This window comes from Cryptomeria japonica, chromosome 3 (genome assembly GCF_030272615.1).
Source record: "Cryptomeria japonica chromosome 3, Sugi_1.0, whole genome shotgun sequence".
Taxonomy (NCBI): Eukaryota; Viridiplantae; Streptophyta; class Pinopsida; order Cupressales; family Cupressaceae; genus Cryptomeria; species Cryptomeria japonica.
In genome coordinates, this window is record NC_081407.1 from 452789303 (window position 1) to 452802070 (window position 12768).

Sequence of the window (12768 nt, forward strand, 5' to 3'; positions counted from 1 at the left end):
AAAGGCATCTATTCCTACACCTCCTGAAATCTTGCAAGAACCTTCCATAGCATCCTTGCCAAACAATGCATCCAAAGCTAAAGTTCTCTAAGCGATATCCATAATGACCATCAAACCTATTTCAGAGGATCCTATTCAAAGATCATCTCCTTCATATCCAAGCATTGATTCATTGCAAAATCCTCATAGCGCTTCCCTGCAAATCGAAGTCCTCATTCATAGAACGCTTGTTAAACGTGTCCTGATAGATGGGGGAGCGGGCTTGAACATTTGCTCTATGAATCTTGTTCGTGCTTTAGGATATTCAGAAGAGGCAGTTGATCCCCTAGAAAAGATCAAAATTAAAACCTATGATGAAGAAGAACATTACTCTAAAGGAATTGTGATACTACCAATCACAGTGGGACCTTTGCAAAAAGAACCAGCATGCCAAGTTCTAGACTTGGACCTACCATACAATATACTCTTGGTAGGACCATGGATACAGGATATACAGGCTATACCATCAACAGGTCATCAGTACTTAAAATTTCCCTATGAAGGACAGGAAATCACAATATCAGCAGACTCAAATCCATTGTAGTGTTGTAATAATCTGAAATCAGCTCAAGAGGTCATTCACATAACAGAGAGGCAACACCTTCAAGCAAACAATTCAAGGAACAATCATTTGAATCAATCTTGTCAAACATGGAAGAACAAATGCAGCTAAGAGATCAAGGGAACGAAGAATATTTGCTATCATGGAAAAACAAACAAGAGCAACTTCAAATTCAGAGGGATGAAGAAGCAGATATAGTAGTCGATGTAGTTCACACGTATGCAGGACAAACGTTAGGAACTAGTTCACTTGAATTAGAATCACATTCGACTGACATGGACTTAACCGAGGACAATCAAGATTTTCTTATACGAGGTCATTCTAACGAGAGTATTGTTCTAGACATGGAAATACATACTAAAAGCTCTGACAACTCTATCATGATCCCTAATATCTTTGAAACTATTCAACCTGAAGATCCTTTATCCTTAAGCTATCCTGAACCTATGGACTGGGAAAATGAAGAACATACCACCATTGATACCTTACCTAATGACCATGCCATATCCTTATATCTTGATGAAATCAAACCCGCAACAACTTTCACCAGGGATTCCACTAACGTATCTTTGAGTCAAGTGGGTGCCAAATCTCCTAGTTGTAAAAATGAACATAAAGAAAACAATATCAAGTCTAATGCTGAAAACCATTTATTGGCAACATTAGATCAGAAAAAAGTAAAAACAAAGGACGCATCTAACAGTGAAAACCTCCTTGAGGCGTCAGAAGATGGGAGATTTGACACCTTAGCTGAATACTATCAAGAGAGGTCATCTATCATAATAGCACCAACAAAGGCAACTATCATTAGTACAACTGATCTACATCCAACAACCTCTCTATCAAAACTAGCAAAGCATAAATACTTGAAACCATTCAAAAGATGGCAAATCAACTTTATCTGTTCATATACAGACGTTCCAGGGTTCGATCCATATCTTACAATACATCACCCGAATATCAGTCCAAGAGCAGGCATCAATAATAGAACACAACACAGATCAGGAGCAGGAATTCTATTCATCACACCACAAGGGCTTACAATCCCGAAAGCATACAAATTAAGCTTTCCGTGTACAAAAAATATAGCAGAGTATGAAGCATTGATAACAGGTATCAAAATGGTTGTAGAATGGAATATTAAACAACTTCAAGTCTTTGGAGACTCTCAGCTTGTCATTAATCAAATCAATGATGACTATCAAACCAAAGATGACAAACTCATGCCTTACAAAAAGATAGTGAATGATATCAAGAAATACTTTGTAGAAATAACTTTTGAATAGATTCCAAGAAATGATAACAAAGCAGCAGATGCCATGGCTACACTCGCTTCTCTATTGCAGACACAGGAAAATCAACAACGTTATGAATTCCTGGTTGAAGAGTTGTTTCATCACGCCTATAATTGTCCTAATTCCCAAACCATCTGTCAACTTATTGGACACGATTCCTCCCGCTATGGCCAAACTTACACATACTTGAAAGATAATATCCTACCTCTTGACTTATCGAAGAACCAAAAGAGAAACTTTATTCGCCAATCCTCCCATTTTACTCTCGTCGCGGATACCCTGTTTAAACGAGGTCTAGACAGTACTCTCCTAAGATGTCTCGAACAAGAAGAATCTGAGAAGGCCTTGCATGAAGTCCATAAGGGCATTTGTGGCACTCATTAAAGTGGCCTTACCCTTTCAAAAAAACTCATACGCTTGGGCTACTATTGGCCGACTATGGAACGAGATTCTTTTAAAATAGCTAGAACATGCAAACAATGTCAAATCCATGGGAACTTGATTCATGCACCAGCACAAGAACTACATGCTTTAGCAACATCTTGGCCTTTTTATCAATGGGGACTTGATATAGTAGGAAAGATAAATCCTTCCTCATCTAATGGACACAAATTCAATCTTGTAGCTACTGAATATTTTACAAAATGGATTGAGGTGGTACCTCTCATAAACATCACAGGAAAACAAATTGTTGCATTTATCTTATATTACATCATCCGTCGCTATGGAATACCAATGACCATTATCACTGATAATGGACAACCATTCAAGAATCAAGATGTACAAGAGCTATGTGAGAAGTTCAAAATCCAACACAGATTCTCCACACCATATTATCCACAGGGAAATGGGCAGGCAGAAGCATCTAACAAAACTATACTAAAAATCCTCAAAAAGACAGTGAACGATACCGGGAAAGATTGGCATATTCAACTGAACCTTGCTCTATGGGCCTACCGCACCAGTATCCACACACCAATAGGTGCCACACCTTTCTCTCTTGTATATGGATCAGAAGCCATATTGCCAATCGAAGTAGAGTTACCCTCTCTACGTATATCACTAAAAGGTCTCATCCCAGATGAAGAACAACGAGTAGAACTGATCCAAGAATGAAGACAAAATGCCTTTGATAATCTAAAAGTATAATCATAAGGTCAAACCATGAATCTTTCAAGTGGGAGAACTAGTGCTAAAGGAAAATCCATGCAACCAGGTAAATCGAGAAAAGAAAGGCAAATTTGAACCAAACTGGTTAGGTCCATTTGTGGTCACAGCAGTATTTGGGTCAGGAGCATATCAGCTATCAACACAGGACGTAGATCAGCTCGAAGAACCTATCAATAAAATGCACCTGAAGAAATTCTATGTTTGAATAATCGGAAAAAATAAAAAACAGTGAAAAATCAGAAAAATCAAAAGCAGTGAAAAATAAAAAAATAAAAAAACAGTGAAAAATCAGAAAAAAATAAAAAAAAGTGAAAAAGCCGAAAATCCAAAAAAAATCAAATATCAGAAAAAGTGCAATTAAAACAGATGGTGAAAACCTAGCAAACAGGTGCTATCTGTCAACTATCTCTTCCATCTATTAGTTCATGCATTCATTCATCTTCCATCAAGTGCTATCCATCATAAGCCTTTGGACATATGTAGACATCCCAGGTGGCTTCTTGCCATGGTTTGGATCATTGGATATATCATAACGAATTTGTTTCTAGGCTTGGGGCAAAATCCTACACCTAGTTGGGGGCAAAACTTTGATCAATTTTGAGCTAAATCAAACAGGTAGAACAAACAGTTAGACAACTCTTATCAAGCGAAAACTGAGACACATCCAACATTGAACACAAGATCAAACTATCAACTATCAAGCTATCACAAAATCAATCTAAGAACGTCACACACTTTACAATGGATAATATCTTTTGGATAATGATTGTAACATGATCATTCAACTTTTCTATTTGCTTTTTGCTATCATGATTTCTGAGTGACTCTGAGATGTCATTGACTAGAGGAACAAGGAAGAAACATGATATTTTTCTTTTTTGTTGTCTGAAAATTAATCATTAATCATCAGTGTATCATTGAAGACATTTCCGATTTGCGTATTGAAATGATTAATACTGCTTGTTTTACGCAAACAACACTCAGGTCATCTCGGTTCAATTATACCTAGATTCTTGTGTTAACTTGCTATATCAAAATCCAGGAAAGAAGTGCTCAGGTCATCATGGTTTAATTATACCATCGATGTTTGCACTCACTTCCCACATTTCAAAATCTCAATGATGACAATAAGCAAAATAATCTAGTGACTAGTCCGGTCATAGTTTGCATTTCAGTTGCATTTTAGCTTGCATTTAATTCTTGCATGGGATCTTACAAGCTCCTTTTATCTAAGGCTAAATATATCGCAGGAATCATCAAAGTATCATCACAAGTGTATACGCAATCAGAATGAATGATTCATATCTCTCATGATATTATTGACCTAGCCCAAATCTTATGCTATCTCTCTTAAACATAATCAACAATCAGCATGTCCAAATAATTATGCATCTTGATATCAATAAAATGTCAGTTCTTTATCTAATCAACCATATCAAATTAAATTAATCAATCAAACCAAATCGATTCTATCATGTCTTATACAAGATGAATCCTTCCTGAAACCAGACGATCTGATTCTAATTCATGTCTTATATAGGATGTATCCTTCCTGAAACCAGACGTTCTGATCATGTCTTATACAAGATGAATCCTTCCTGAAACCAGACGCTTTGATCATCGTTGTCTTATACAGGATGAATCCTTCCTGAAACTAGACTGAATCTAATCAATCAAGATTTTTCAATCTTACCAATCTAAGCAATCAAGCTAATCAAAGAACTCGCATTTTCATCAAACCACAGTTGTAGAAATCAAATCAAATCTATCGGGACATCAATCTCGCAAAAACTCCAAAGATCATTTATCTCAATTGATCTCCCGAGGGGGCATCATTGTATTGGAATTTAGCAATAAAGAGTTGGGGCATCCTATCAAATCAATACTAGCATCAAAATGAGATTATTCTTTGAATCAACGCGCTATCACACCTCACTTCAAAGAGGGGCAAAATTTATACACCTAAAAACGGTCTGAAGATAATTAATTAAATAAGAAATTATTTAATTAATCCTCCTCCCCAATTTAATTGAATTCACTAGGCAATTTGATTAAATTTCCCCTTTCATCTACTTATTAATAAATCTAAGGATTTATTTAATAGGTTCATTTCACCCCTTTAATTAATTAATTCCCTCATCCAAAATCATTTCTTCTAAATCCTAATTAATTAAAACAAATCAAATTCACGAGTTGTTGAGATTAATTATCCTTATCCTTTTTGAATTTTTAAATTCAAATTCTCCTAACTTCTACCACTCCTAAACCTGACCATTCCTAAACCTAACCCATTCTACCTACCACCATGTCCCCTTTCATCCAACATCTTCTAGAACCTTTGTGACACTTGTCACTAAGTGTTCCCTTTCATCCAACTCTTCTAGAAGCCTCTTGACACTTGTCGCCATAGAGATGGCAGATGTTCCCTTTAATCCAACCCACTTTGCCATCTTCCTCCAATTTAACCATTGATATATTCAGATCAATCTTGACCGTTGATTCTTGCCACCTCACCCCTAGCCTTGGAAAATCCTATAAATAGACCTCATTTTGGAGCTCAAAGGGTCCCAATTTCATGTCCCAATTTCATGTCTCAATGTCATATCAATCTTGCATATCATTTGATCCATCTCATTTGTAGCTTATGCGTTGTTATTATAGGCATCTAGCTTATAGTTTATCAGTTTTAGCAATGTTATCATGCTCAATTTTAGCTTAAATCTTAGCTTAATTTTCTTATCATGTAGCCTAATCATGCCATTCTTGCTAATATCATGCATTTTCATCTTTCAAATCCTCCATCTAAGTGTAGTCAAGTCACTGGAATATGCATAATCAAATCTGAGAGCATTTTTCATACTTGCATTTACTAGGAGGCAATAAGTCGATTAGCTATGGTTTTGTCTTTCTTTGATTTAAATCTTCTAACCATGCTTGTAATGATTTATTGAGTGCATTGTGGTTGCAGGTACAGGTACACTTCACAGAGCACGACAGATACATAAATAATACTTCTTGTGAGTCCTAGAATGTGCAAAACATTATCAATGGTATTTACTTTTCCATCATTGAAACGTGAATTTGTCTTTCCTTTACTAACAAGATTCTTCATACTTTTGTCACCAAGGAAAACATCTCCTACATCATATGATTCGTAAGAATAAAATTGCTCCTTGTGAGGAGTCATCTGGTAGGAGGCACCCAAATCATTAAGCCAAGCATCATCACTAATAGTGTTAGTAGAAATAAACAAAGCATCAAAATCATCATCATAGGTCTTTTCCATTGAGGAATCAACATTATTTTTCTTAACTCTATATTCCTTCTTCACATTTCCTCTTTTCCCACAATTCCAACACTTTACTCCTTCTGGGGATCTTTAATCATCCTAAGACTTCTCCCTCTTTTTAGCCCCTTTAGGTCATTTTTCTTTGAACCTTCCTCACACATTCAAGGCATCTTTAGAGCCAACATTCATATAATTTCTTATAACCTCTTCTAAAATAATTATGGTAACCAAGTTGTCCATCTTTGGCTCTGTACTACCACTACTAATAACAACAATTAGATTTTCTAAGGATTCCAACAAAGAGCAAAGAAATAAGATACATTTATCTTCATCTTCTATTTTGACATCTATTGATGCATGCTAACTTATAATTAGATTAAAATAATCTAGATAATCTATAATATGTTCACCCTCTTTCATTTTCAAAGAATATAACCTTCTTTTGAGATATAACTTACTCAACAAACTTTTAGATTGATAAATGTCACCAATCCTCTTCAACAACTTGTATGCTATGTCTTTTGCAAATACATTCAAGAGGATGAAATTAGTAAGGCACAACCACATGGTTCCTCATGCCTTCTTGTCCAAATCATTCCAAGCATCATCATCCAAAGTAGATTCCTATGTTCTTTTCATGTTAAACTGGCAACCACTAGTCTCTTTCTTCCAAAATATCTTCTATCTCCAGTTTCCACATCGCGTAACTAGTGCCATTGAATTTTTCATATTTGTGCAAGAAGTAGAAGATGGATTTTAATCCCCCTCTAAAATATGAAAACCACACAACAAAAGCTCTCATTACAACAAAAAACCTTCAAAACTTAAAGAGGAAGGTGTCCCCCTCTTAGTAGAATCGTTAGCTCTGATACTAAATATTGAGAAACAAGGTGAAGAAAGCTTGCAATATTGACTTTCTTGTGTGATTACCAATATTAGAAGATTACCAAATCTAAAACTAAATATCAAATGAACATGTGATTTCACCATTCAATATAAATATAAAAACAACCATACCCAAATAGACACCAAATTTACATGGAGAGACCCTTTCAAGAGAGAACTCCATTAGAGAACGAGTGCAAGTATATTATTCTTCAAAAGAGAGAGCACCACAATATTTCACTTCACTACACTTATCCAAATGATCCTAGAACTACTTGAAAATAATGACCAACATATGATTAAACAACTATGCCTTGGCTCCAATTTATAGCCAAATGGGAGAGGAAAAACACTATTGTTTTCCCAAAACAAGGGGCCATAACCACTAGCAAAGACCCATGCCCTAGAGAAGGAATATACAATAGACATTATAAAATAATGAATAACTTTTCAAGTGACTCCTCATGAGTGCAAAACCCAAAACCACTCAGTATTTACACATTTTGAGTGCTATGAAGCTTGTGGTGACTGTTCAGAACCCCAAATGGACACCTTTTCTCCTCCCAAACTTTATCTCCTTATGCATGAACATTGATGTATCCTTATAGACATGGGAAGGAGTGTATTTTATCCATTTTGGTTTATATTTATCACCTCTTTATGTCCGCCTCTTGAAAATGCAGTTACAAATAGCCATAAAGTACAAATATTTAATATTTTCCTCACATGTCCTAGGGAACACTTTCCAAAGAACATGGAGACATATTAATGGATTAGGATTGAAAAGTTTATATTTATCACCTCTTCATGTCCACCTCTTGACAATGCAATTACAAATATCCATAGAGTACAAATATTAAAAAATTTCCTCACATGTCCTAAGGAACACTTTTCAAAGAACATGGAGACATATGAATGGTTTAGGATTGCAAGGTTAATGTCACCTTATCCTAAGAAATTCAACTTGATACTTTGGACTTCAAAGAAAACATTGGTTTGTATGGAACATAATTATGAAACAAATCAAACTTTATATGAGGGGCTCCCTAGTTCCAATGAAAGCAACTCTAAGGTTTCCAAATATGTACCCTATATTTTCAAGTAAATATTATAGACATCAAACATTTTCTTAATGCATGGGTGATCCCATAATAGTGGTTTACACATTTTGAGCTAAATCTTCACTTTTTTGGACACCTATAACTACTAAACCATGAGGAATTTGAAGATGATGTAAACTAATGATCAATGGAATTTTGTCTGCAGATTTTAAATATATTAGAAAAATGGAATCAAATTGTATTTCATTTTCCATCTCCTTCAATAACTAATTTTTAACAATAAACACCATTTTTAAAGAGTGATGTGTACTATAAACCAAATAACTTTTTTTCTATGAAGGATAAAATTCTTTTTTTTTACAAATTTCGATTTGTAACTACGATATATAAGAGGTGCATTTGGTTTCATAATGTTTTATTGAATATTTTTTTAATTAAGTTTTGAAGTCAAAGCAATTACAATTTAGACATAGGTGTACTATTAGGAACATAACTTCTTTCGTATGTATCAAAATTCAATTATTTTTTGTTGGATCAAGGATGTCAAAACCAATTGGATAGATATTTTTCAAATTTTTTTTGGTAATCTATTATTTTTGCACGTGTGCAAAATAGAGAACTTAATTTTCGATGAAATAAATGTTTATTTTATTTTATTTTATCGATAACAGTATAATATATTGCTTAAAATAGAAAAGATTTACATCCAAAAAGCAGATAGACAGTCTGCCACAACATGGGGTCTCGCCCCTACTACAAAAAGGAACCTGACTAGACACCACCCCAACAAGGCCAACAGCCACAAAAAAGGCCACTTAAAAACACAACCCCCTCCAAAAGGAGGCCCCGATTGACCCAGAATACCTATTTACCAAACCACCCCAAAGCCTCATCCCTTGAGAAATTTGGTATACCCCTGCTGGGCCCTGCCTCCTGCATCACGCTCCCACCACCTGACGTCGTTCCTGGCCTGCCACCACACAAAGACCCACGCTCCACCACCTCTGTCTGCTTCTTTGGAAGTTGATGTCACACCATAGGCCTCCCATCCTCATCCAGAGGGGCCTCAGACTGAATTGGAGTCACCTTCCCTCGAATTTTCACTCTCTCAGTCGGCCCCAATTTACGCACAAAATCCACAATCTCGCCCCAACCTTTCCTTGCATCCTCCACCTGCAAAGCAACCGGTCGGGAAGCTGACCAAATGACAAATGGTTGCAAAGCCCCCTCATCCACTCCAATCCTCTGCCACGGTCCTTCCATCGACTTTAGCCCCTCTCCAATGGCGGCTTGCGTCACCACTTCCTGCAAACCACCCGCCCATTTGGGTTTCAACACCAAAGAGGTAACCCATTGCACTTCCTCTGCCGACTTACCCACCTGCAAGGCCAAGGCAATGAAAAGCGATGAAATTTCAAGGTTAGTTCTCGGCCGCCAGTCCAACATCAGGAATTCCTCCCCAAACAACAACCCCACAGCCCTCCAAAAATCTTCTCCATCCACTCTGAAGACATTCGTCAACCTATTCCTCAAGATCAAGCCACAAAATGCAAGCATTTGCCCGTCCGACATCACGAAAATTTTGCTTCCATCCCTACTCGCAACTGCTCCAAAACCTGAACACTCCGCCTACCACCAAACAACCACTACAAAATGCCAGGGAATGAAACACAAAGGCCTTTAAAAGCCACCACCATCACATGTCATGATTACTCCACAAGCATCACAAAAAACTAAGCATCATCACCAGTCACTCACACCAATTGCCTCCATCATCATCCATCACTGCTAGGCCACTTACAATAATGTCGTAGATCACACACCACGAGGATCATTACTTCTCACAGGTCCATGGCTACAAATGGTCATTTCACAAACAAGCTCGGGTTCACTTTTCTAAGATAAGCCATCTAACCAAAATCAAAATCATGAGGACTAAAATTTCTAAAGTCCTCGAACAATCTAAACTTATTTTCCAAGGAGCCATTCACTCCCACATTTGAAAGTTTGTCAACTTCCAAGTTTGCTTCCCAGAGGACATGAGTCACCTTAAAATCTTTGAAACCGCCCAACAATAGTTGCATTCTTCGAACCTGCTTGTCTAAGTGCCACACCTCCATTCGGCCTCGAGCTATCCCATTCACCACAATCTAAGAGTCTCCCTCCAAATGGAGTTTCTTCACTCCCAATTTCTTAGCCATGAGAATGACTTCTAACACCGCTTGACACTTAGCAACGTTGTTCGATCCATCCAACAATCTTTTAGCACCAATGGCCAGAGTATTGCCCCAATCATCTCGAGTAATTACCCCAACTCCACAGATCTCTGGGTTGCCCCTCGAAGAACCATCAAAATTTATCTTAATCCATCCCTTATCTGGCGGAGTCCACTCTGGAATTGATTCACCCTTACTCTGAAGATTAACCCTCAACAACCCATTAATAGGCTCGGTGAAAAAAAAAGTTTATTAAACTTAAAAAATGTATAATTAAACCAAAATATATTAAAACTATACTTTATGCAAAACTCATTTCGAGGACTATAATCCTATTGATGGGTTTATCAAGTTGATTTCATTTTAATCCTCTACCCAAGCCTTGAAACCCAAGAATCTACAAAAAACTACAAGAAGAGGGGGAGAGGTAGAAAATTACCCCTTCGAATGAAGGAGGGTTCATTCTAACCCCCCTTTCAAACAAACCCTTTTAATATTAAAAAAAGAAGTGTCATTGGGCGTTTGAACGAAGGTCCCCCTGGAGGAACCTTCATTAGAACCCCCCTTTGAATGAAGGCTTCTTGTTTGTACGAAGGTCAACAAAAGAGCTTTCGTTCGAACACATATGTTCGTACGAAGGTGCCTGTTAATAGTTTTTTTGCCAAAATCATTTTTTGTTTGTGGGTGAAATTGTAACCCACTATTGTGGGATCACCCATAGTTATATAAATTAACTCGAGCTTGCAAGAAGTGAGAATGTGGAAAAACTCGGTTTTCCTTGATAAGGGTTCAAGCTTGTGATTCCTAGTTTGCTCATTATATAGCATCCAATAATTTCAAAATTTTATGTCCACAAAGTCCTTTCTAACTTGAAAACTTTTCATTAGCTTAGAATTCATCTATGTGTTCAAGTATGGTGTTTCAAATGTTCTTTGTAAAATTAGAAGACATTTTTAACCTTGATTAAGTCACTTTTCATGTCCAACAATATCAAACTTGGAGGTACAAGGAAATTATTTTATGGAATTAAAGTTTATTAGGTCAAAGTGTATATTGAACTTGTATTCAAGATGTTAAAGACCTAATTTTATAGACTATAGTAGACCCAATCTCATTTGATCTTAAAGCTTCATAGATTTCACTCATAAGCATTTGTAGTTAAATTTAATATAACGATTGTGTCCAATATCCTTAAGCTATGGATCTATAAACCATAGAGGACCCAAATTCATTTGATCGTAAAGCCTCACTTATTTAAATTATTAAAATTTTGTTTCAATTTTAGAAGGTTTGGATGTCTATGGACCCAAAATTTACATTAATGAAGTGTATTTAGGTTTTTATGCCCAATGATGTCTTCCATGGTTAGGGGAATTGTCCCAACCATTTGTTAGGTCCTCACCATAAAGAATATGATCACAACTTGTGATAGCATCTACTCTATGTTTCTTCTTCTTCTCAATCAATAGGAGTTATGAAAACAAGTGAAATAACAAGATTTAGCTAGGGGAACTTCCCATTAGTGTGCTAGCTTGGAATGTTGTGATCACATTGATAAATAGTAGACTAACAATATGGTGGGCAAGATCAATCGTAATATTTATTTGAGAGGTACATCTCTAGGAGTTTCTAGTATGTCCCTTGGAGGAGCAAGCATACATATAATCTCATTTATTTCAACAAAAACTCTAACATTGATTGTAAACTAAAAATCAAAATCTCAAGTCTGAATAGAAGAAACTTTTAAAATCACAAGGCCCTTTCTTCCTTAAGACTAGCACAATATCACTACAAATATGCATAACCATGAGACTATCAAGAAACTTCCCTCTAACAAACACAAGTGGTAGTAGTGTTGACAACTTTTCTTCTTAAATAATATAGATAGTTTCATCCACAAAAAATTGTATAGCAATACGTCATGCATAATGAAAAACTCATGGCAACTATCTGGGTTTAGTGAAATTCCACTTGATGAAAGGCTCGTAGGATGCAACTTGCCAATGTGGTTACTTACTAAGCTAGATTGTTGTAATTGTACTTATATTTTTTAATGTTTCACTTTTGAATTTAGCATTTTGCTTCTGTTTGTTGTAGTTAATTTGTAAATCCAGCACCATAATAAGGGCAATAAAAAATCCACATATCTACCATCTAGAACTGTCACTTCGTAAAATACATTTTTTGTCTCGAAGTCAAAATTTGGGGATTGGAGGATATATTAGGGTTTCAATAAAGTAAATTTGGTTGG

The 12768-nt window shown here is 36.2% G+C and overlaps 1 protein-coding gene across 1 annotated transcript in view; it reads right to left on the minus strand.

Moving 5' to 3' along the window:
- Positions 1-10451: 10451 nt before the first annotated feature.
- LOC131874236 (uncharacterized) overlaps positions 10452-12768 on the minus strand; it is a 29429-nt gene continuing 27112 nt past the window's right edge. Inside the window, exon 2 of the mRNA XM_059217518.1 lies at positions 10452-10748. Coding sequence (XP_059073501.1) covers positions 10452-10748 — 297 coding nt within the window. The remainder of the gene's footprint in view (positions 10749-12768) is intronic.